At 37.6% G+C, this 22,269-nt stretch overlaps 1 protein-coding gene across 2 annotated transcripts in view; it reads right to left on the bottom strand.

Annotated features, from left to right (window-relative positions):
- Positions 1-5,974: 5,974 nt before the first annotated feature.
- Positions 5,975-22,269, bottom strand: part of ANAPC4 (anaphase promoting complex subunit 4) — a 40,983-nt gene continuing 24,688 nt past the window's right edge. Inside the window, exons 18-28 of one of the 2 annotated variants that reach the window (XM_024745554.1) lie at positions 16,675-16,731; positions 16,287-16,343; positions 14,114-14,207; positions 10,405-10,502; positions 9,771-9,832; positions 9,650-9,688; positions 9,452-9,553; positions 8,566-8,640; positions 7,453-7,626; positions 6,691-6,814; positions 5,975-6,319 (exon numbers count right to left, since the gene is read on the bottom strand). In XM_024745554.1, the coding sequence (XP_024601322.1) occupies positions 6,092-6,319; positions 6,691-6,814; positions 7,453-7,626; positions 8,566-8,640; positions 9,452-9,553; positions 9,650-9,688; positions 9,771-9,832; positions 10,405-10,502; positions 14,114-14,207; positions 16,287-16,343; positions 16,675-16,731 (1,110 nt within the window). In that variant the 3' untranslated portion in view covers positions 5,975-6,091. The remainder of the gene's footprint in view (positions 6,320-6,690; positions 6,815-7,452; positions 7,627-8,565; positions 8,641-9,451; positions 9,554-9,649; positions 9,689-9,770; positions 9,833-10,404; positions 10,503-14,113; positions 14,208-16,286; positions 16,344-16,674; positions 16,732-22,269) is intronic. The other variant, XM_024745555.1, reaches the window with a different exon arrangement.

The raw sequence follows: 22,269 nt of genomic DNA, 5'->3' as shown, positions 1-22,269 counted from the left end.
GGTCGCCACTTGCTCACTTCACATCTATTTCACACCCACTCAAATAGGGCTGCTGCTGCCAGCACTCCTCTGGAACACTTCCTGTCAGGGTCACCACTTTTTTTTTTAATACTAAAAATCATCTTTCTAAATACATCATCTCTATCCTAAATTCACAAGAATGAAGGCCTTAAAAATTATGTGAAGGCTGAAAACTGGGAATCCTGATTTGGAAATCAAGGCTGACATTTGGATAGAGGTGAGCTTGCAGATCTGTAATTGTTATTTTCAGTAGGTGCAGACCGGGACCAACAATGACAGTTTTTCTATAGAGAAGTCTAATCTGAGTGTCAAACAATCAGTTTGCAAATTTTGTAATACAGCCCATTTGTGAACAAATTCAATACACTGCAATGTTGTTAAGACTTCAGGATAATTTATCATATTTCAAACCAGTGTCCATTTTGCTGTATATTTTGATAATTGAATCGAGTATATTTTGAGCACCTACTATGTGCCAGGCACTATGCCAGATACTGGGTATAGAGAGGTAAACAAAATGGACATATACTCTGATGCTACAGGGTTTATAATTTAATTTAGACAATAAAATACTAAACACCAAATTAATATATAACTACAAGATTGTGACAACTGATATGAAGGGAAGGGGTCAGTAAGAGAGACTCCTAAAAGCACAGTAGGCTTCTCTGAGGAAGAGACATTGAGCTGAGAAACTAAGAATAAGTGTAAATTAACTTTGTGACGGATTAGGAAACAACATCCCTAGCAAAGGGCATATCCCAAAGCCCCGGAGTAGGAAAGAATTTGGTTCATTCAAGAAAAACAGAAAGAAAGCCCATCTGAGCTGGGGGAAGAGCCCCGAGATGACGGGAGTGCTGGGGCAGAGCCTGAAGAGCCTTGGAGAAGATGTTAAGGAGACTGAGGGTTATCTGAAAAGCAACCACCACCAACTTTCAGCTTTTCAGAGGTAACAGCCAATCCTCCACCAAGCCCTTTCTCCACTTCTTGGCAGCATTTCACACGGCTGACTGCTCTCCTGACTGGGCTTCCGTTAGCCAGTTACCTGGGTCTCCTCCTGCCATGTGGGTCACTCTTTCCAAGTCTCCCTTGATGGCTCCTCCTGCAGCAGGGAGAAAATGGCACCCAGAACAATAGCCTTGGCCCCTTGGCTATCCACATTCTGCCACCCGGTGGAGATCTTGACTTTGCACGCCAAGAGAGCAAACCAAATTTTTTTTTTTTTTTTTTTTTTTAAATCCTTCACATGCCTTCCTGCAAGAATTGTGCAGGACAAAAGAAGTGGTGGAAAGGAAAATGGGAAGGAATCTATTATCAATGTTAGAAAGTTGGGCAGCGTCACTTAAAATGTTGACAATCACATCTAGCTGGGCTCCTAAACACCCAGTTTTATCATCTGAACAGTGGGGAAATTTAAAATAATAACGTTCCCTCTGCAACTGGAATCAGGAATACAGTCTGGTTGGGGGAATATGACAACATCGGAATTCAGAGGCAGGAGGCATGAACTACAGATTTATCTCCTTGCCTGAACGTTTAAAACATCTATCAAGCCGGTAAACACAGTGTCATTAAGTCATGTCATGGGACAGTTTTATCATCGGTACAGCGGTAACCACACAGCACACTTCGTGTCCAGAAGCACTGTGAGCTTCAGTCTGACTGCACACACCTGAGGAAAGGTGACATTTATGAACTGAAATGGACTATTACCAACTCATGGCCCACAGAGACCCAACTGAGCATCTATTACTTGGTTGAACCATACCTTCCTTGGGCTGAAATGTGGCCTTAAGGGATTCACTTATACATGCCGTAGTACATAGACAGTTGGGGTACAATTAGGTCCACCGCCATCTAAATAGACTTAATGGAAGTATGAGCACCTTGCATGTGAAATTCATCACCAGTAAGGGTTATTTTTAAAGAAAACAATACATCAATTTTCAATGCATCTAAGGGAGCAGCTTTTAACCTTACAACAACAACAAAATACTAAACATCTAATTACTAAAAAACAGCTTCTGTGGAGAATACTGGTTCTTACCCTTGGTGGGCAGAAGATCAGGTGAGTTGGTTAAAAATGCAGACCTGGGCCCCACCTTCACATTCTGACTGAGCAGGCCTGTGGAAGCACCCATAAATTTGCATTTTTAATCCCTGGCCCAGGTGATTTTTATGTGGTGGTCTGTGCTTCGTGGGAAATCCTGTTCTAGTTCACTCAGAAAGTGAAAAACATTGATTATCTACCATATTAACAATTCACTTCTTAGCACTAACCCTTCAACAACTGAGAACTTCTGATCTGAATATTCCTCCTAAGAGTTCAAATACTATTTTCTGCTCTAATATTATCGAAATATTAATATCTTACTCTCACGTTATAAGGTTTTTGTGACCCTGACTTTGTGTAATCCTAGGTCCCATCTCCCTCCGGCTCAGTGAGAACTAAAGATGATACGCGCAGTCAAACATAGATTCTAATAAATGCAAACAGTCTATAGATAATTGTCACAACTTCAAGAGGTGCCAAAGAAACTGATTTGCCCCTGGTGAAATCATGCAAACCATAATTTCAGGTATAGCATCCTCTAGAAGTTTTTAGCATATGTCTGCTTGCTGGGCCTCCTCAAGAATGGAAATTTAGATTAATTCAGATATATACAGACTCCTCTAGTTATGGCATCATAAACTCAGGCTATACCCTAATAGTTTTCTTCACATTTATATTCAAATGCTCTGAATAAAACATGCTTTAGCATCTTTTGGAGGGTAAAATGTTTATTTTGGAAAAATGTCAACAATAAAACAAAAAAAAGAAACCCAGAGACTTAAAAAGACTATTGTCACAGTCCAATAAGTCTGACAGAGAAAGAGAAAAAAAAAGGCTATTTAAATTTCTAAAAACGAACACAATTTAACACAGAAAAGTACAGAAGTACAGAATACTGTACTAAGAAGTGCTAATCCATCAGGTGTCTCCTACACGCCAACCACAATGCTCTACTGAGCCCTCATCAGTCCTCAAACCTGGGACAGGTTCTCACTTATCCCCCCTGTACAAAGGTCAGGGCCCAGAGTTCCGCACACAGCCAGTAACTGGTGGAGGCCCACGGCCCAGCGTGCTCACGTCCCCACACCTTACTTGTCATTCACTAAATTCAAAACTCAAATTCAGCATGTGCTGCTAAATATACTAGAAATAAAGTGATAATCTATAATGATCAGATTGCTTCTAAGTATTAAAAGCAAAATTTCTTATGATGTGGAAATGATAGCACATATCTAAAAATACAATGATAAACAGAAAATTGTTTTATACTTATTAAAACATAAAAAAGATATATGCAGATATCAGTTTAAACTTTTTCACTTTGATATAATACAAACCCAGTTCCGAAATAGGTGATTTATCATATACATTAAAGGCATTAATGAAAAAACTATACTCCTATAACTAGGAATGATTCCCATTTTTTTAAATTGAAGTATAGTTGATTAACAATATTTTGTTACTGGTGTACAGCAGAGTGATTCAGTTATATATATATATTTTCATATTCTTTTCCTTTATTACAAGATATTGAATATTACAAGATATTGAATATAGTTCCCTGTGCTATAAATTGAGTCTTTGTTTCACATTTTATATATAATTGTATGCTATCTGTTAATCCCATACTCCTAATTTATCCCTCCCCCGCTTTCCCTTTGGTAACCATAAGTTTGTTTTCCGTGTCTGTGAGTCTGCTTTATAAATAAATTCATTTGTATTATTTTTTAGATTCCACATATAAGCGATATCATATAATGTTTGTCTTTCTCTTGTCTTACTTCACTTACTATGATATTCTCTAGGTCCATCCATGTTGCTGTAAATGGCAATATTTCATGCTTTTTTATGGCTGAGTAATATTCCACTGTGTGTGTGTGTGTGTGTGTGTGTGTGTATCATACATATTCTTTATTCATTCATCTGCTGGATGCTTAGGTTGCTTCCATGTCTTGGCTACTGTACACACTCCTGCTATGAACACTGGGTGCATGAAGGAGTGATTCACTTTATTAATTTAACTCAATGTTAAGGGACAGCTAGTGCATCAACAGAACTATTTCTGATCCCTGGCTCAAGATAAGGGCAGAGTCTAGGGGTCCCAGTTTCAATCTATCCCTATGCTGGAACCATAGAAAGCAAATATTCACATGTCAAAAAATCTTTATAAATTTAATGATGTCACATGAGACAGATTAGTCTAACAAAGAACTGGCTGCTTATTCTGAGACTGTAATTCATTCTAAGAACAATCTGTAATTATTTGTCCGTAAAATCCATCAAAGTTATTTAAATGTTTTGTGGTCTATCTGTGCAATGCATGCACCCTAATTTGCCCCACATGCCTACAACCTATACTTTCTCTGCAATGTCATCTGACAGTTATTATTTGTCCCTAAAATCCATCAAAGTTATTTAAATGTTTTGTGGGCTATCTGTACAATGCATTCACCCTAATTTGCCCCACATGCCTACAACCTATACTTTCTCTGCAATGTCATCTGACAGTTCCCTTTTCTTGCTGACAGAAGTTAATTCAAGGCATTCTGCACTATGCCATCAACACAGACCGACCATTAATAAACATTTATGTAAACTGTATATTACTCATATTTAAGGACTGTTAAGTGCAAGACTGAGGGCTAGCGTGGTTGGTCTCCTGAATAGAGTTCTAATCTCCAAGCTCATGCACGCAACAGTGGATTCTCTTCAGTATTCCCTTCGAAACCAACAAAGATCAGTCCAACTGAGGTACCTTGAGAATCTTCAGTGTGACATACCTAAAATCAAAGTACAGCAGATCCCTATTAAAGAAACAGACAAATGACACAGCAATCTTGCAGTTACCCACCTACCTGGTTATAGTATATGTTGCTGCCTAAAGATATTTAAAGCTTTCAAAAGTGATTCTTTTACTTACCAGTGAACTGATATTAGAATGCACATAGGACTCCCCTGGTGGTGCAGTGGTTAGGAATCCTCCTGCCAATGCAGGGGACACGGGTTCGAGCCCTGGTCCGGGAAGATCCCACACGCCACGGAGCAACTAAGTCTGTGCGCCACAACTACTAAGCCCGCACACCTAGAGCCCGTGCTCTGCAACGAGAAACCACCACAATGAGAAGCCCGCACTCCGCAACGAAGAGTAGCCCCCGCTCGCCGCAACTAGAGAAAGCCCATGAGTAGCAATGAAGACCCAACACAGAAAAAAAAAAAAAAAAAAAAGAATTCATATATGAAATGGGAACTTTGAAAGTTACATGACAGTACCATTCTACTTTAGAAATGAGCATTAGGAAATCAACAAGCGCTCATCTGCACTAATGCTAAATTATGTTTAGTTGATCCCTATTTCTCGTGTTCCCAAGGAACCAACCACACAGACAGCCACATATGTCCTTGACCAATTCTGAACAGAGGAAAAATACACTTCTAAACACTGGTGATTCAAAGAATTCAGAGCTCAAATAAAGTAACAGTGAGAAAAGATAATCATGCAGGTGTCAAGCAATGTTTTTGCTATTTAGATCATAAAGATAGTACCCATCTCTTGGCTTATTTAGGGTTACAGTAAATCAGTATAAAAACATAATTTTGAAAGCATTCTGGAGATCTAAAATGAACTAGAAGAGGAAGATGTTAAAAGAGGAATAAATGTTGTCTGCGTTTTAAAAATACTAAATGCATCAAAACTTCCAGTGATGAATGACTAAACGTAATTTCTTCCTGATACAGGAATGATACCTGATACCTACCTTTTGACAGAAAAGATTAAACTTTTTCTTCACATTCAATTTATATGTTCTTTAACACTAGTTCCGAACACAGTATTAAAAAGAAATCTTGGTGAAAAGAAAATCTATCACAGTGGCTATACCACTAAAAGAAGATGACGCAGAATAAAAAAAATAACATTTACTGTTTATTTCACAAAGAAAATTAAGTGGCCCAACACATCTTTGATCATCATCTGTGTCCTTTCTGACAAGAGAACATATAAAATAATGGCAAGCTAGATCATGAGTCTAGCTCAGGGTCAAGTTTTTCTACTTTAATGACCATCTCTGGAGCTAAAGCAGCAGTGCCAGCTTGCTGGTTCTCTGCTTCCGACTCAGACAATACTTCTTCCTTTATTTTTACAGGCTTATTACTGGCTTCCTCCTCTTCATCCGAAGACTCATCAAGCTCCCATTCATCATCTATGTCCATTTCAAATACTCTCACATGACGGAGATTCGAGCTTAACTAAAGAAAAGGCCAAATAAAGAACTTTTAAAATGGCTTAACTAATACATTATATATAAAAAATTAGAAATCAGAAATCTGAAAAAAGTGGTTTTATAGGAAAGTTATTTTCCCATCAATTTACAACAAAATCACTAAACTCAGCTTTCATTTTGTATAAAAGGATCTCCACGTACAATTTCAAGATTACTAAAATCTAAAATTGTTATTAATTACTTAGTAAGCTTTCTCAGAACAAGAGAACTAGATAGCTAAGGCCACTACATGCTCATCATAATCCATAAAAGCTTGACATCACTAAATGTTTGCACCGAGAGGACTTACAGATCCTGTTGCTAATCTGTTACCCTTTGAAACAATTTAATACTTACCACACAGGACACTTTGCGAAAACCATTCCCAGCAACATACTGTGCTTTCATACTTTCCAGTAATCTCCAGTGCTTTTCAAAGTGCATGGTACGGGTGGGAATAGCACTACGCTGCTCATCCAGCCTAGAGAGGGGAGAAAACCAACCCAGGAGTGAAATGGGGCTGTTCTCCCTGGTTTACTAGGGGTGGTATCAGGGTTTGATTTCTACCAGTATTCCCATTTCCAATATAATTCTACCAGCTACTGTATAAAAAAGCTGTGATACTATATTCTATGAGAAAACCGCATTTCCAAATAGGCAGAATACCTTTTTAAGGCAGAAACCTTAGTAAGGTTTTTGATTCACTTTCAAGGTAAGCAAATGGACTCATTTTAAAAATTAGATATCTGCCTATCTAAATCTCAACCTAAAGCCATCTCTTTCAACTGACCTTGAACCTCTATGTGGCTACTGAGGTCCTAATTCTGAAAGGAAAATACTGAAGGCAAATCTAAAATAATTCTACTATAAACTGGGGTTCATGCTGTCCTTGCAAACAGAAGTTCCATTCTCCACACCAAATAATTCCCCACCTTGTTCCAGCAAATAATTCTTGACAGAAGAGCTGTTGAAGCCAGTATTTTTTCAATAAAAAAAAGAAGCATTTCTGCTCAGCTGACTTTATTTATCTATCATACCTAAAGAACCAGAATGTACAATATACATTAAAAAAACATTTAACTGTTCTATCAGAAAGACAATCTTACTAATGTAAGTTACCTTGTAGAGTAAGACCCAGTGAACTGATATTCTGCAGAATCTTCACTGTTATACACTAAAGACAACGGCAACTGGACCAAGAGTCTATCTCTTCCTTCACGTCCTACAGTGTCTTTAAGAACTACTGTGACAGTTTCATCATCATAAAACTGTGCATCTAAACAACTGTAGGTGCTAGAATTAAAATAAGTTTTGTTATATCAAAGATGTTATCATGACTGAGAAAATACTGTATATATAACATTATACTGGTACCAAGCAGAAAACTGACAATGAAAATATCAAGTGACATTCTATACAGTAACATTTAAAATATACCATTAGTTTACACTAAAGTCACAGTTACCTGTTGTACTGATTATTCACAAATATAACTAGGCCCTGAAAATAGATAATCATGAAAAAAGAAAAACCTGTGAACTTGGTTCACAGCTCCAGAAAACTCTTGACATCAGTGGTCAGGCCTTAAGCCTGTAGAGATTCCATGAATGACACCATGTATATACATGTGTGTGTGTGTGTATGTGTGTGTGTGTGTGTGTGTGTGTGTGTGTATACATATATACATATATACAATGAACAGAGTTTACTAGAATGAAAAGTAAAAATAAGATTTACACATGAAAAGACACAACTTCAAAGACATTATCATAAAGAACTTCGTTTATGTAAGGAAAAGAGTAAGAAAAAGCTTGGTTTAGGATTAGTGTCAGTTCTTTCTCTTGCAAAAGCCTCAGGATGACATCAAGTATTGTTACCCTTTGTGCCCTAAGAAAATCCCACCCCAGTGAAAAGGATACCACCTCACACCTCTGCTGGTCATAAGAAGACCTTCAGCCATCTGCCCCCTGGACCCACATTACTTTCTTAGTTGACAAAGAACTCAGAAGTATTAATTGTAGGAAAGCACACTATAAAAATTCCTGCAGGCCAGTAAGGTTCCTTTCACTGTAAGTCAAATCATCCTCTAAGTATAAAATACATAACCAACCCAGCCCCCTAAGTTGCAAATGACGAAGGCCTTCTAAGAATATCATCACTGTAACTGAGCCTAACCATATTCCTATAACTGTATTTATTATATATACATCCCACTCAAACAAGATTCTTTACCTTCTTCGCACTTTTTCAGTTGTGGCATATGTGAAGCTCCCAAATTTAATAGCAATTAGTCCGTTACCTACAGATCTTCAAGAAAGAAAGGGGGTGGGGGAAGAGACTTTGTAGAACAAGTTGGATAGGCAATAATCTATATATGCTTGAAAGAACATGATTGTTAGTACATTTACCTAATCACCAAACCCCAGACCAAAATACTATTACACTCACTCTAGAATACTGATAACCGACATAAACCCCTGATAGATAAAACTAACATCAAAATTACAACTCAGTTTAAAATCTTATAGTCGCCAAAGTAGCAAGATTCCTTATAAAGTAAGGATGTTTGGGACAACCAAATTATTTCTCTCGGGCTACATCTTGGTTTCAAAAAATTTCCCTCAGGTTTAGATTTAAAATCATTTAAGATCCTAGTGACATCCTGAATATGATTTATTTTTCAGAACTTTTATCTGCATTCTCAAAAGAAGTCTCTATATGCAACTTCTTGTTTAATGAAAGGCATACTTAACCTGAGTTAAAAATCCTTTCTATAAGGAAGCCAAAATATAATTTTGAACTTCCACAAGTTGATGAGATATAATCCTGACTATTCTGTTGTTATATTTTTCCTAACCCTAAAAATATCCTACACGTAACAGCTATATACCAATACAAAATTAAATAATCTAGAATTAGAAGGGATCACATAGCTTCCTAATTTGGCATTACCACCTTAAAAATGTGAAAACGAAGACCAGAACAGTTAAGTTAGCAAGCCTAAAGTCATAAGGCAGCTTAACTCAAACCCGAAATGTAGGGAAGGGAAGTGGTATGTTTTATGATTAAAAATAATAAAATCTTATCTCCTTGGTTCAAACTTCAGATTAATACTTACTGGGAAATATCAGTATGTCTCCTTAAGATGCACATTTTATAAAGCGAATCTTCTAAAATAGTAAAAAGAAGATAATGCAGATTTGAGGTTTTATTATTCCACCTAAGGAAAAAAATTAATGTCAAAACATGATTATTTAGCTACCAATGCAGAGAACCAAACTGTATTATTCACATGAGATAGGGGAGAGACACTTACAGAAAAGGGAATTTGAACAATCTACGTGTGGAGTCCTCACTAAAACAAAAGAAAAAAAAGAAGTAAGAAAAATTTTAATTGGCTGCTGAATTATATCACCCAAAAAGGTAAACAGAATTACCTTCTAGCATCTCTATATAATGGAATACATATTGCTTGACTCATCGATTTTCCAATTACATCCTGAATAAGATTTAAAAATATAATTAAAGCACATACATACACAAAAATAAATACTCCACAGAAAGTGACTGCTCGTCACTGTTTAAGTCTAGGGCAAAATCATCTATATCACCAACTTTCATGCAAGAAACTTTAATGACAGTCATGGCAGTAAGGAAGAGACAAAGTTCTGAGCTGAAAAGAACCCTGGAGATAAGTGATGGCAGGTTAGAAACCACCTCTTCTAGTCCCATAGCATCAATCATCCATCATTCATTCAGTAGTTAACAGACACATCAGCTCTGTAACTAAGACCATTTATAATAAGTCTGTTCTGGGCACAAGTAAAATACTAAAGGACGTCAACACGTTCAATAACCATGTATTTATTTTTTAATTTATGTAAGAGAGCAACAATAAGAGGAAATATCAGAGTGAACCATATGAGACTGCCATTTTTGTTAGTCAAAAATAGCTGAATACCAGCATTTTGATATGGTTCATCTTAATAACTACGACCGTTTACATAAGCGAGCCGCATATCGCAGATGTTCTTGCTCCTACACAAAAACATGCATTTCTTTCAAACTTACTGCTGGCTTTTGCAAGCAATGATCAATAACGTTCTCCATCCGCCTTTTCACAAAATGCAATGATTTTCGAGGATAATAAGGAAACAGCAGAGGACTTTCTGGTTTGAAACAAAAACAAAAAATAAAAAGCTATAACAAACCAGATAACTAGGAGAAACTAATCTACTGCTAGAGCCAGCCCACACAGCTTATGTGATGGTGGAATTCTCCCTGGCCACTTCATTATACCTTGGCACGACCTCACTAAAAATGACCGTGGCCTTCTGCCTTGCATCATCCCCTGCTGCCAGTCCTTGCAGCTTAATTATTCTATATTTTATTTTTTCCCACCAAAATCCAAGAGTATGCTTCTGCTGGCTATAAGAAGAAAGGGATGATTGGGAAACCATAAGACATATAATGAAATAAGTTCATTTTTCTCTCTTCTTTGCCACAATGGTATAACAACAGCGCTTGTTTTGGAAGAGTGTGCTAGTGAAAACAAAAACAGGAGACAAGAAACTGGTGCTATGAAAATAAGCTCTTTACTTTTGAAAAGACTACTTTATCAGTAGAAAGTAATATATAATTTTTCATTTAGTGACACCAAGTATGCTAGGTTCTTTTTATACCTGTTATTTCTATTGTTTACAACAGCTGTATATATTAAGCACCATACTCTTTATTTTACTGATTAAAAAAAGAAAAAAAATGAGGCTTAGGAGGTGTAGGCAATTGCCCAGCGTGAGAATGACTAGGAAGCTAGACTCTGAATCAAACCCAGGTCCAACTCCCAAGCCCACCCTCTTCCACTGTGCTCTGTAGGCCTCCCTCACAGCACCTCATATCCCAGCTATGCTGGATAAAAGGAGCTTTAATCGTGTTAACATTTTAAGCTCCCAACAGGTGACAGATGCTGTGGTATCATAGAGAGATATTTGGTCTTTGTCCCCAGTTCCTGGCCCAGAGCTCCTTAATGAGTTTTAATGAGGCCCTTAGATAGCTTCAGGATGGGGGCTGGTCTCCATAAAGACCAAGCCTTGATTAGAAGCTTGGAACTTTCAGCCCCTTCCCTTGACCTGTGGGTAGGGGAGAGAAGCTAGCGTAGAGTCCCGTCACCAATGGCCCCTAACCCCTACATAATGAAAACTCCATAACGCCCCTAAACGACAGAGCAGAGGGCCTCTGGGTCGATGCTTAAGGTGCTGGGAGGGCAGTGCGCCTGGAGAGGGGATGGAAGCTCCATGCCCCTCCCCATATCTTGCCCCATGCATCTCTTCCATTTGGCTATTCCAAAGTTGTATCCTTTATAATAAACTGGTAGACGTAAGTTAAGTGTTTCTGAGTTTTGTTAGCCATTTTAGCAAATTATTAAAACTGAAGCATGGGAAGCCCCAACTTTGTAGCCAAGTGGAACAGAAATGTGGGTAACCTGGGGACCCAGTACTTGTGACTGAACTCTGAAGTGGGGGCAATCTTGTGGGACTAAGCCCTAACCCTGTGGAGTCTGGTGGTAAATCTGCAGAGTTAGTGTCAGAATCGAACTGTAGGACACCCAGGTGGTGTCAGAATTGGTCTCAGGAGGGAAAAAAGCCTCTCATTTTGGTGTCAGGTGTTTTGAGGAAAAACAGCTCAGATGCATACTGCCTGCTTATATGCTATGTGCCAGGCACTATCCTAAGTGCTTCATCTAGATTAATTTGTTTCATCTTCCCAACAGCTTTTTGAGGGAGGCGCTCTGATCACCCTCACTTTACAGAAGAGAAAACTGGGGCACAAAGAGGTCAGGCAACGTGCCCTCAGCCCCACACCAGAGAGTGTCAGAGCAGGACTTCAGCCCAGGCAGCCCGGCTTCCAGCACACCAACCTCTACCCCCGTAACAACACCGACTCTCTCACATCCCCTGGGAAGCTATGTGCGCTAAGCATTTAGCACTTGATTTTTGCAAAGTGCTAGGAAGAAGTTTCATTAAAGGTTTCTTAATAGCTCCATAATGACAGTCGGTATTACTTCATACTAGACTAAGAAACTGGGAGATTAATGAGCTTGTCCAAAGTCACACACTAGCAAACTCTTAAGCATTTAACAGATGGAGTTAATCTGAAGTTAAACATGAGACCTGTAACTAAGATTACACCTTTCTATTCAGCCATAGAAGATGTGGGGAGAAAAAAAGGGTAGAACCTGTTTATAGCCCGAAGTCCCCAGGATGGATATTAGCCCAACAGTGACAGGGTCCAGGTGCCACCCCTGCTGGTACACTGCCATCAGCCCTCCCCAGGCATCCTTCCTTACTCCTTGGACATCCTGATTAAATACGGTAAATGAGCTGAGTCAGCGGTACTTTTATTTTTCCCTCTATTCAATAGCTAACTTACGTCAGTCATGAGACCTGTAACTAAGATTACACCTTTCTATTCAGCCATAGAAGATGTGGGGAGAAAAAAGGGTAGAACCTGTTTATAGCCCGAAGTCCCCAGGATGGATATTAGCCCAACAGTGACAGGGTCCAGGTGCCACCCCTGCTGGTACACTGCCATCAGCCCTCCCCAGGCATCCTTCCTTACTCCTTGGACATCCTGATTAAACACGGTAAATGAGCTGAGTCAGCGGTACTTTTATTTATTCCCTCTATTCAATAGCTAACTTACGTCAATACATCTCTCTCAATTGATCTTAAGACTCTCAAACAATGTAAAATATGCCCTGCTCTGAAAAAGAGTTTGGGCTTGTAGGGTTAAATCACAACAGCAGTAAGCAAAGTTCTGGGCCTAAGATTTCTCTGCCTCCCCCCACTCACTCCCTCATTCAGATACACAGCAACCACACAGAGCAGAGGTCACTACTAAGTCCAGTTGAAAACTCAGGCTCTCAAGTTAGCAGAATCCTAGCTCTATCGCTTACCACCTTGTATCATCTTGGGGCCTTCTCTAACCTTCAGTTTCCTCACTAGTAAAATGAAGATAACAAGTACCTACCTCATAGGTCCTTGTGAAGATTAAAGGAGGTAATATATGTATGTGGCTATTACCCCAAGGAGCTAACAAATAGCTAAACTGTGGTCAGATTATTCTTTGAGAAAGCAAAGAAACAGATGCTTTAAAAATCTTTTCATCTAAAATGGAGACGTTTCGACATATTCAATGGTTGCTATTTTGTGTTGTATTCCCAGTAATGTTGGCTAAATAAAGTTTTACCAAATCAACATCCTAGAGAATGAAAGGCATAACAATTAAAAAAAAATACAACCTCAGAAGAATACAGTGACACATCATTATAGGAGTTCTAAATAAAGTTTTACCAAATCAACATCCTAGAGAATGAAAGCCGTAACAAAAAAAAAATACAACCTCAGAAGAATACAGTGACACATCATTATAGGAGTTAAAAGCATTATATGCTCTTAAAAGCTAATAAATTGGAACTGGCAAAATAGGCTTCTCTGACTGATGGGCTCTACAGTTTTCTTCCCAATATCCTATTTTTTAATACATATTTTTTATAACGGACAATACTTAAGCAATCTTACTACATCACAGTTAATATCAGTGTTTTTGAACATGGTAATGCCATATACTGTTATTATTTTACTGTTTCTATAATCAAATAAAATGGACACAAAAGATAAATCTAAAGAACTTAGATAAGTATTCAGCAAGTACACTTGCTGATGTACTGGTCTCAAATAAATATAAACATGGCCAAAATCCATGTTGGTTCATGAAATACCTTTAAGGTGGCTGCTGTTTTGAAGAAAGTCATACCACTGGTTCCCTTCTGTGTTAGGGGGTGACACAAGATCATCATCTTCGTCTTTCAAGTACTAGAAGTACAGAATTAGAAATTTAAGTTTTGTAAACCAAAGCATTAGGCTCTGAAATTGTTTATATTTAACATTATTCTGCTTATTTTGTTTTACTGCCAAGTCCTCTGAAAGTGCATTATTCTGTGAGATGACCAAAATTTGCTAAATGCCAAGCAACTGAACTGCAAACATTAGAATGCTGTAGATTTAGAGACTATAAATTGAGTTTAAATTTCATGTTCTATTTTCAGGAAGCACATTTTAAACTTACATATGTAAGTTTATAAATTAATTTGAAAAGTATCAACTGTCAGTCTAATCTATGGCAGTAGTTCTCAAAGTGTGATCCATGCAGCTCTGAGAGTCTTCAAGATGCTTTCAGAGATCCATGAGGTCATTACTATTTTTATAATAGTATCAAGATATTATTTGCCCTTTTCACTGTAATGACATCTGCCCTGATAGTCAAAAGCACAGGTGGAGAAAACTGCTGGCACCGTCACCAAGAATCAAAGTAGTGGCCCCAAACCATACTAGCAGTCACTATATTCCTTTTTGCCACATAACAGTTTCACTAATCTCTAATGAGGCTATTAAAATGATTAAATTAAATCTCAACAAAATCTTTTTAATATTCTGAGTGACAGAATTGGGAAGTATAAATAAAGCACTTTTGCTGCCTACCAAAGTATGACAGTTATCATGAGGGAAAGCATTTATGAAAATGTACTTGTGAGTCAGGCCAGGCACTTCTTTGTTATTAATGGAATTCCATTTTCACTCAAAAGAACAACTGGCAGACAAACTATGATTATTCATTCTTGGGTATCTGGCAGATATGTTCTTGAAAATAAAGTGATCCTGTCACTTTAAGCAAAACAACTGACAGGGGCTTCCCTGGTGGCGCAGTGATTGAGGGTCCAACTGCCGATGCAGGGGACACGGGTTCGTGCCCCGGTCCAGGAAGATCCCACATGCTGTGGAGCGGCTGGGCCCTTGAGCCATGGCCACTGAGCCTGTGCGTCCAGAGCCTATGCTCCGCAACGGGAGAGGCCACAACAGTGAGAGGCCCGCGTACCACACACACACAAAAAACACAAAAACAACAACAAAAAAAACCTGACAGTATTTATTATCAATGATAAAATTTAAACATTTAAGCAAAAATTAAAATTTTTGAAAAACATGTATCTGCCACTATGTGCTTGACAACCTCACAGTAGTTAAACGTTGTCTGATGAGATTGGTAATGACATTAACAAAATCTGACTTTTGGATACTTTATGAAGAAAGGTGTCAGCATATGGAAGATCGTTGTAATTCAGCGAATCAGTATTTTCCAAATGACCAATACATGATATGGCAAAATCACATGTACAGCGTAAAAGATCCATCCAAAGTGCAAGGTAGATGAATGAATTTTAATGAATCAGAAAATGAAAAGTCCACTGATGCAATTTAGAGTCCATACTGAAACTAACCTAAGATACTACCACTTGTCAGGATCTGGTGTAGTATCAAAGAATATTCACAGTTATCTAAAAAGCTATTAAAATACTTTACCCTTTCCAACTACACACCTGCGTGAAACCAGGCTTTCTTAACCAAGACAACACATTACAATAGATCGAATGCAGAAGCAGATATGGGAACATAGCTGCCTTGTCTTAAGCCAGACATCAAGGAGATTTGCAAACATATAAAACAATGCCATTCTTCACTTAATTTTGTTTTGTGAAGTATAGTTACTTTTCGTTAAAAATATTTATATTAATGTGTAACGGTAAGTGGGTTCTTTTTCAATTAATTAAGAGATAATTCTTTATTCTGTTTAATTTCGAATACCTAATAATATCTACTATTGATAGATAGAGTACACATAAAAGCTCTCCAGAGTCTTCAATAATTTTAAGAATGTAAAAGGGTTCTGAGACGAAAAAGTTTAAAGCTACTCTTTGGTGATTTTACTCAAAGGGCATGGTTACTATATAATTTGGCATTATATTACTTTCAAAAAGTTTTGTATAATAAAGACTAACACTGCTAAAGTTTTAAAAATAAAAAAATTAGTAACTAGATTCAATCCAGAGCCCATACCTGACCAACTTTTTCGACGTTAAAATATTTTCCTTTTCGATTATAAAGATCTGGAGCCTAGAAAGAATAAATATAGTTTAATTCTTAAGTCAACTCAGTGAGGAAAAAAAATCTTATATATTTAAACCAAAAACTCTATTGTTTAAGAAAGCTGTTGGTGGCAGTTACTCTTTTATATGTAGTAACACACACATACAAACAAAAGTTCAATTTATATGCTTTACATTTAATAAATAAGTACTGCCATTAATTAGCTCAATAGTCTAAAAAACATACATAATTGCTTAGAACTTCAATTAAATTGGATTAAATTTGATTACTTCCTACCATTATCCCCATTTATTGTGATTATTTTTTAAGAAGCACTATAGAAATACCAATTTCCTACCTCATTGAAATGTTCAGTAAGAAATTCAGCAACAAATGTGATGTCTTTTTGAGTCATCTATCAAAACCAAAAGGAACGAAAAGAAAACAGATTAAGATAAGAGAAAGCTTGCCAATAAAATTCTATGTAATAATAAATGTAACTTTTCTACTATCTACTAAAAGTTATGGGACAAATAAGCAAAGTTCCTTCAAAGAAAATGTCAACAGAAATTCAGGAGATTATGCAACTCTGAAAGTATGAAATCCTAGGGCTCTGAGAAGCATGTAATTAAATATTTTAAACCCATCTTCCAATCAGCAACGCCAATAGCTATAGAACTCTTTATGGCCTAAGGCTGTTTATTATTTTATGCTTTATGCTAAGACTACGTGTGTAGAGTCCCTCCTTTGGGAGTAGGGGACTGTCAGTCCAGATAAATAACCTCAATGTGAGTTAAGGGCTGCAACCCAAGAGCGCTTCAGTGTTGGCCCTCTGCTTCTTGCAATGACCCTGCCTTCTCCCTATCCCGGTTCTTCAGCCCTCAAAAAATTACACATTGAGGGCTCTCCCAAGAAGTAACATATTATATTTCCCCAAATAAAGCTAAGAGTGATATCAGAGAAACAGCTAAGGTGAATGTCTCTGGTTTGCAAGGCCAGTCATCCACAGCACAAAAGATCTACTTTGTATAAAAGCTGTGATCTTACTCATCTGGGCCACCAAGGCTAATCTTTTTTTTTTTTTTTTTTTTTTTTTTTGGGGCACCGGGCCCCTCCTTCTCAACCACTGTGCCACCAGGGAAGCCCAAGGCTAATCTTAATGCTCTCCATTTTTTCAGACTCAAGATTACCTAATCTATCTAAATCAGGCAGTCTGGGCAGGGGTGAGGATGAGCGAGCTGCAGGAACTAAGTGGGAATTTTGCCTTATTCTGTAAGATTTTTCTAGAAGCAGGTTCCATTGCTACTTGTCACAATCCTTAGAGTCAGAAAGAAACTGGTGTTTGCCAGACCTCAACATAGGTACTAATACCTAAGTACTAGCTTTCCAAGGAAAATAAAAATGCATTTAACATTTTAGGAAGTTAAAGTAAGGAATCCAAACACCCTATGTTATATAGATTACAAAATCTTATACAAACATGAAAACAATAAACTTAGACAGCCATAATAAAGGTGTTCTGTGAGATTAAAAAAAATATCAAACACACAACTTTAAAAAAAAAAAGGCTTACTAGGATCTGTCTTGTGTCTACAGCCTAACATCTTGTTAACTAATAACTGCATAAGACTACCAAGATGACCAGCAAAGCTGAGCTCAACCAGGGCAATATTAATATATTAGGAGACGGGCAGAGTCAAGATGGCATACTAGGAGGACGGAGAATTTCTGTCTCTGCACAACTAGGGCACCTACCAGGCACAGTGGGGGGCCATGGACACCTAAGGGGATGAGAGGAACCCCCAGCGACCGGGTAGAACGTGGGGCGTGGGGGGAGCGAGGGGGGAGGAGAAGTGGAGGCAGGATGGGACTGCCGCCCCTGAATGGGAACTAAGTGGGAATTTTGCCTTATTCTGTAAGATTTTTCTAGAAGAAGGTTCCATTGCTACTTGTCACAATCCTTAGAGTCAGAAAGAAACTGGTGTTTGCCAGACCTCAACATAGGTACTAATACCTAAGTACTAGCTTTCCAAGGAAAATAAAAATGCATTTAACATTTTAGGAAGTTAAAGTAAGGAATCCAAACACCCTATGTTATATAGATTACAAAATCTTATACAAACATGAAAACAATAAACTTAGACAGCCATAATAAAGGTGTTCTGTGAGATTAAAAAAAATATCAAACACACAAATTAAAAAAAAAAAAGGCTTACTAGGATCTGTCTTGTGTCTACAGCCTAACATCTTGTTAACTAATAACTGCATAAGACTACCAAGATGACCAGCAAAGCTGAGCTCAACCAGGGCAATATTAATATATTAGGAGACGGGCGGAGTCAAGATGGCATACTAGGAGGACGGAGAATTTCTGTCTCTGCACAACTAGGGCACCTACCAGGCACAGTGGGGGGCCATGGACACCTAAGGGGATGAGAGGAACCCCCAGCGACCGGGTAGAACGTGGAGCGTGTGGGGAGCGATAGGGGACAAGTGGAGGCAGGACGGGACTGGCGCCCCTGAATACTTTTCTAATTTTATATTATTCTTTATACTTTGTTATTGTTCTCCTTTTGGCTTGTTCCCTCCCCCCCTTTTTTTCTGTTGTGGTTTTATTTTACCTTGTTGCAGTTGTTTCAATTATACTTTTATTTTTCCTAATGTATTTTTTATCTTTCTAATTTTATTTTGCTTTTTATTCCTTGTTATTATATTGCTCCTTGTTTTATTTTTGATTTTTTTTGTCACGCCACATGGCTTGTGGGATCTTGGTTCCCAGGCCAGAGGCTGGGCCTGAGCTCCTGCGGTGGGAGCTCCGAGTCCAAACTGCTAGACCAACAGAACCTCAGACCTCAGGGAATATTAGTTGGAGTGAGGTCTCCCAGAGGTCCTCATCTCAGCACCAAGAGCTGGCTCTATCCAACTGCCTGCAAACTCTAGTGCTGGAGGCCTCAGGCCAAACATCCAGTAAGACACAAATACATTGCAGAGAGTTCCATACAGGATAAACCCAAAGAGAAACATACCAAGACACACGTTAATCAAACTATCAAAAATTAAATACAAAGAAAAAATATTAAAAGCAGCAAGGGAAAAGCAACAAATAACATACAAGGGAATGCCCACAAGGTTAACAGCTGATTTTTCAGCAGAAACTCTGCAAGCCCTAAGGGAGTGGCAGGGCATATTTAAAGTGATGAAAAGGGAAAAACCTACAAACAAGATTACTTTACCCAGCAAGGATCTCATTCAGATTCAATGGAGAAATCAAAAGCTTTACAGACAAGCAAAAGCTAAGAGAATTCAGCACCACCAAACCAGCTTCACAGCAAATGCTAAAGGAACTTCTCTAAGCAAGAAACACAAGAGAAAAAAAAACCCACAAAAAAATCCTCAAATCTATTCAGAAAATGGTAATAGGAACGTACATATCAATAATCACCTTGAATCTAAATGGATTAAATGCTCCAACCAAAAGAAACAGACTGACTGAATGGATACAAGACTCTGATTACAGCAAATGCTAAAGGAACTTCTCTAAGCAAGAAACACAAGAGAAAAAAAAAACCCACAAAAAAATCCTCAAATCAATTCAGAAAATGGTAATAGGAACGTACATATCGATAATTACCTTGAATCTAAATGGATTAAATGCTCCAACCAAAAGACACAGACTGACTGAATGGATAGAAGACTCTGATATATGCTGTCTACAAGAGACCCACTTCAGACCTAGGGACACATACAGACTGAAAGTGAGGGGATGGAAAACGGTATTCCATACAAATGGAAATCACAAGAAAGGTGGAGCAGCAATACTCATATCAGAAAAAATAGACTTTAAAATAAAGACTGTTACAAGAGATAAGGAATGGCACTACATAATGATCAGGGATCAGTCCAAGAAGAAAACATAACAATTATAAATATTTCTGCATCCAACACAGGAGCACCTCAACACATAAGGTAAATGACAACAGCCATAAAAGCAGAAATCGACAGTAACACAATAATAGTTGGGGACTTTAACACCCCACTTACACCAATAGACAGATCATCCAGACAGAAAATAAATAAGGAAACACAAGCTTTAAATAAAACAACAGACCAGACAGACTTATCTGATATTTTTAGGACATTCCACCAGAAAGCAGAAGAATACACTTTCTTCTCAAGTGCACACAGAATGTTCTCCAGAACAGATCACATTTTGGGTCACAAATCAAACCTTGGAAAAGTTAAGAAAACTGAAATCGTATCAAGCATCTTTTCCAACCACAACGCTATGAGATTAGAAATCAACTACAGTAAAAAAACAGTAAAAAATACACAAATACTTGGAGGCTAAACAGTGTGCTGCTAAATAACCAAGAGATCACTGAAGAAACCAAAGAAGAAATCAAAAAATACCTAGAAACAAATAACAATGAAAACACGATGAGCCAGAAACTAGGGGACGCAGCAAAAGCAGTTCTAAGAGGGAAGTTCATAGCTATTCAAGCTCACCTCAAGAAACAAGAAAAATCTCAAATGAACAATCTAACCTTACACCTAAAGCAACTAGAAAAAGAACAAAGAAAACCCAAAATTAGTAGAAGGAAAGAAATCATAAATCAGAGCAGATATAAATGAAATAGAAACAAAGAAAACAATAGCAAAGATCAATAAAACTAAAAGAATACTCTTTGAGAAGATAAACAAAATTGATAAACTGTTAGCCAGACTCACCAAGAAAAAAATGGAGAAGACGCAAACCAATAAAATTAGAAATGAAAACGGAGAGATTACAACTGACACGGCAGAAATACGAAAGATCGTAAGAGACTACTACAAGCAACTATACGCCAATAAAACAGACAACCTGAAAGAAATGGACAAATTCTTGGAAAAGTACAACCTTCCAAGATTGAACCAGGGAGAATTAGAAAATATAAACAGACCAATCACAGGTAATGAAATTGAAACTGTAATTGAAAATCTTCCAACCAACAAAAGTCCAGGACCAGATGGCTTCACAGGTGAATTCTATCAAACATTTAGAGGAGAGTTAACACCTATCCTTCTCAAACTCTTCCAAAAAATTGCAGAGGGAGAAACACTCCCAAACTCATTCTATGAGGCCACCATCACCCTGATACCAAAACCAGACAAGGATATCATAAAAAAATAAAATTATAGACCAATATCACTGATGAACATAGATGCAAAAATCCAGAACAAAATACTAGCAAACAGAATCCAACAACACATTAAAAGGATCATACACCATGATCAAGTGGGATTTATCCAGGGATGCAAGGATTCTTCAATATACACAAATCAATCAATGTGATACACCACATTAACAAGTTAAGGAATAAAAACCATATGATCATCTCAATAGATGCAGAAAAAGCTTCTGACAAAATTCCACACCCATTTATGATAAAACCTCTCCAGAAAATGGGAACAGAGGGAACCTACCTCAACATAATAAAGGCCATATATGACAACCTACAGCAAGCATCGTACTCAATGGTGAAAAACTGAAAGCATTTCCACTAGGATCGGGAACAAGACAAGGATGTCCACTCTTGCCACTCTTATTCAACATTGTTTTGGAGTCCTAGCCACACCAATCAGAGAAGAAAAAGAAATACGAGGAATACAAATTGGAAAAGAAGAAGTAAAACTGTCATTATTTGCTGATGACATGATACTATACATAGAAAATCCTAAAGATGCCACCAGAAAACTACTAGAACTAATCAATGAATTTGGTAAGGTTGCAGGATACAAAATTAATGCACAGAAATCTCTGGCATTCCTATATACTAACAATGAAAAATGAGAAAGAGAAATGAAGGAAACAATCACATTTACCATCACAACAAAAAGAATAAAATACCTAGGAATAAACCTACCTAAGAAGGCAAAAAACGTGTACTCAGAAAACTATAAAACACTGTTGAAA

The sequence above is a fragment of the Neophocaena asiaeorientalis genome, unplaced genomic scaffold (genome assembly GCF_003031525.2).
Source record: "Neophocaena asiaeorientalis asiaeorientalis breed wild unplaced genomic scaffold, Neophocaena_asiaeorientalis_V1.1 scaffold397, whole genome shotgun sequence".
In the NCBI taxonomy this organism is placed as follows: domain Eukaryota; kingdom Metazoa; phylum Chordata; class Mammalia; order Artiodactyla; family Phocoenidae; genus Neophocaena; species Neophocaena asiaeorientalis.
Note: the sequence above shows the minus strand (reverse complement) of the source record. Positions and strands in the feature narration are given on the sequence as shown.